Source organism: Sinocyclocheilus rhinocerous, unplaced genomic scaffold, assembly GCF_001515625.1.
Source record: "Sinocyclocheilus rhinocerous isolate Xijiao unplaced genomic scaffold, SAMN03320098_v1.1 scaffold1456, whole genome shotgun sequence".
Classification (NCBI taxonomy): Eukaryota; Metazoa; Chordata; class Actinopteri; order Cypriniformes; family Cyprinidae; genus Sinocyclocheilus; species Sinocyclocheilus rhinocerous.
The window spans coordinates 633,438-636,802 of NW_015630970.1; the positions used below are offsets into that span (position 1 = coordinate 633,438).

General features: G+C 36.7%; 1 protein-coding gene across 1 annotated transcript; it reads left to right on the top strand.

Moving 5' to 3' along the window:
• Window positions 1-3,007, top strand: emc4 (ER membrane protein complex subunit 4). Its single transcript, XM_016553265.1, is given in 6 exon segments — window positions 1-55; window positions 1,173-1,282; window positions 1,357-1,471; window positions 2,328-2,459; window positions 2,534-2,722; window positions 2,802-3,007. Coding segments are annotated over 5 exon segments (567 nt in total). The 5' UTR covers window positions 1-55; window positions 1,173-1,187; the 3' UTR covers window positions 2,838-3,007.
• The last annotated feature ends 358 nt before the right edge of the window (window positions 3,008-3,365 follow it).

Genomic DNA, 3,365 nt, shown 5'->3' on the forward strand with positions numbered 1-3,365 from the left:
GAAAAATTATTCGTCCTTCTCGTGTGATTAACGGCTGATCGAAGCGCGTCGAACGGTGAGGCGATCATCGAAACGCACACAAATACTCCGACATTAATGTGTGTGAAAATGCTAGGGTTTATTAGTCCTTAATCATTACTGTTTCATAAATGTCCAGTTGGGTCGAGAAAACCTCCGTTCTGTCCGTGTTTACAGATTCACTGTGTAATAAATAAAGACGCAATTTTAATATAATACATTAAAATACATTAAAAACAACGAAAACCTGAGAGAATTAAAGAAGCTGCTGTTTATTTGAGGATTTAGACACTTCGTGTAATAATAAATCAATATTAAAAACATTAAAATCTTACATATTCAGATCAGAATATGTAAATATGAAGTGAACCGTCTTGAATTCTGGATGAAATCTGTTATTTTCCCCCAAATTCCGTTTGTTTTCAGTTTAAATTTTTTTCTAGACTAATTTTTAATGGTTAAATTAAAAGTTATTAATCAATAAGCATGTCTAATGAATTAAAATCATGAAACATCAATTTATTAAAAGTTTAACAAAAAAAAAATACATGTTTTGGGCCCCATGATGTTTTATTTTTTCTCACCATATATTTTATTGTTATCAAATTCTGTGTTTTAGCATGTGCAGTTATTTTTTTTCATGAAAACAACTTGATTTATTCAAAATTGTTCTTTGTAAAATGTTTTTTTTCCCCCTCCAAATTTTTAATGGTTAAATTAAAAGTTATTAATCAATAAGCATGTCTAATGAATTAAAATCATGAAACATCAAGTTATTAAAAGTTTAACAAACAAAAAAAACATGTTTTGGGCCCCATGATGTTTTATTTTTTCTCACCATATATTTTATTGTTATCAAATTCTGTGTTTTAGCATGTGTAGTTATTTGAATGCATGAAAACAACTTGATTTATTCAAAATTGTTCTTTGTAAAATGTTTTTTTTCCCCCTCAGAAATTCTTTGTTGTGTGTTTAAAATGTTCAGGTTTTCAGATGAAGGCATAACGCATTAATTAATTTCATTTATCTTCACTGAAAGACACCTGACAAATCAACAAAAGACTGAGAGAATTCAAGAAGCCGCGGTGTGGATCTGAGGACACTTCGTGTAACAATAACTCGATATTAAAGCCTTCTGATGTGTTTGTGTTCAGCTGCACTGAGGCGCGATGACGTCACCGGGGGGCGGGGCTCTGGCCGCGAGGGGCGGAGCCACGGTCAAGAGGATGAAGTGGTCTCTGGAGCTGAGCCTGGGCAACAGCAGGTGCTGCATCACGTTCGGCCTCGTTAACCTCGTTAGCAAGCAGCGCTGACGGGCTTCTCTGTGCTTCTCAGCAGGAACCGCGGCGACAGGCAGAGCAAGGACGGAGACGTCATGTATCCGGTGGGATACTCGGATAAACCGGTCCCGGACACCAGCGTGCAGGAGGCCGACCGCAACCTGGTGGAGAAGGTGACGCTCTAACCTCTGAAATACTACACCAAACTCTCTCAACACTTCATCAGAATGGAGCAAATCAGGGTTATTCTAGTTAAAGGCAGCGGGCCGGAGCAATACACTGAACTCAGTTCCGACCAATATATTATATCTCTTCATATAAAAAAGTAAATGAAACCTCGCAATCATGTGGAGCACACAATTTAATCACTATTTCATGAACATTCACAAAAACTACCAACACAACTTTGTACAAAAAAAGCAAGTATTTCTAAGATTAGCATCATTTTGCAAATCCAGCGTTACGGACAAAACCTGAAACATAGATTCTCACAGAATGTGTTCAGAAGCGTCTCGTTATATTTTTCTAAACCCTGAAAATAGAGTCCAGACGTCAGAAGAGTATCAGTCTAAAGGTGTTTTATATCTTAGATGAGGGAAATACTCATGCTTTATAGATGTGACAAAGGCCAGAGATTTGGGAGACAACATAAAGGCTGTAAAAGGCTGTTTTAATATATATATATATATATATATTATTTATTTATTTTTTTTCTCTCCCATCTGATGACATTAATTTGCTTTCCATGCATTGGATTTTAAATAATAAAAAATTGCTATTTTTATTTCATATTAAGTACTACTTTTGTATTATTGAATAGAATAATAAAATGAATGTAAATAAATGGTTTGTAATTTGGAGGTGAATATTGTCCAGTACAGAAAAAAAAATCCCTTCAAAATATAAAATATTAAAGAATAAAAAATGTTACTGGAATTAAATGTAAGTGCATTTGTTTAATGTAAACTGCTCTGACTGTGTGTGTCTCTGTGCGTGCGTGTGTGTGTGTGTGTGTGTGTGTGTGTGTAGAGGCGCTGGGACGTGGCGCTGGGTGCGCTGAAGCAGATTCCCATGAACCTCTTCATCATGTACATGTCTGGAACCACCATCTCCATACACACTCTCACACACTCATCATAAACGACAGGCTCTCATGTGTGTGTGTGAAGCATTTAAGCTGTTGGGAGACACACTCACACACACACACTCACACACACGCTCATCATAAACGACAGGCTCTCGTGTGTGTGTGCGTGTGTGAAGCGTTTAAGCTGTTGGAGAGCTCCAGTCAGCAGTGGCTGCAGGGTCTGGTGTATCTAATCGGGAATCTGCTGGGATCCGCACTGGCCATCTACAAGTGTCAATCAATGGGGCTCCTCCCGACGCACTCGTCTGATTGGCTGGCGTTCATAGAGCCGCCTCAGGTGCGTGAATAATTCATGAGCTCGTGTTTGTGTGTGCTTTCACATTCTTCTCACTCGTTTGTGTTTGTCTTCTACACAGAGACTGGAGATCATGGGCGGAGGGATGGTCATGTGACGTGCTCACACACACACACACACACGCGCACACACACACACAGTGTGTTTAACAAGAACAGTTTAACCCCACCTATGCTTATAATTAGGTTATACTGATGATTTGTAGTGATGCTGATGTGTGTTGTTTTGTTTTGTAGTTTGCTTCAAATTAATAAAGTTTGTTTAAAGGTGCCATAGAATGGAAAACTGTATTTACTTGGCATAGTTGACAGTGACAAGACTATAATCTAGCATTCATCCACTGTATGCACAAAATTTAAATGAAAGGTATGGGTATGCTAATTAGACTAACTAGCTAGCTAGCTTTGTAACATCTACAAATAAATTACAAAATGTAGCCTTTATTTTGTTGCCTTTGTTGTCTGTTAGACTATTTTAGGAATTTCATATTGCTCATATTTCTGTTTGTTGTAATAAGTATATAATTTTTTATATATTGATCTATTTACTTGTTTAATAAATAGTTTAATAAAAAGTTAATGTAATATAAGAATCTCAATTAGATTGTTGGGTTATTCATTTATTT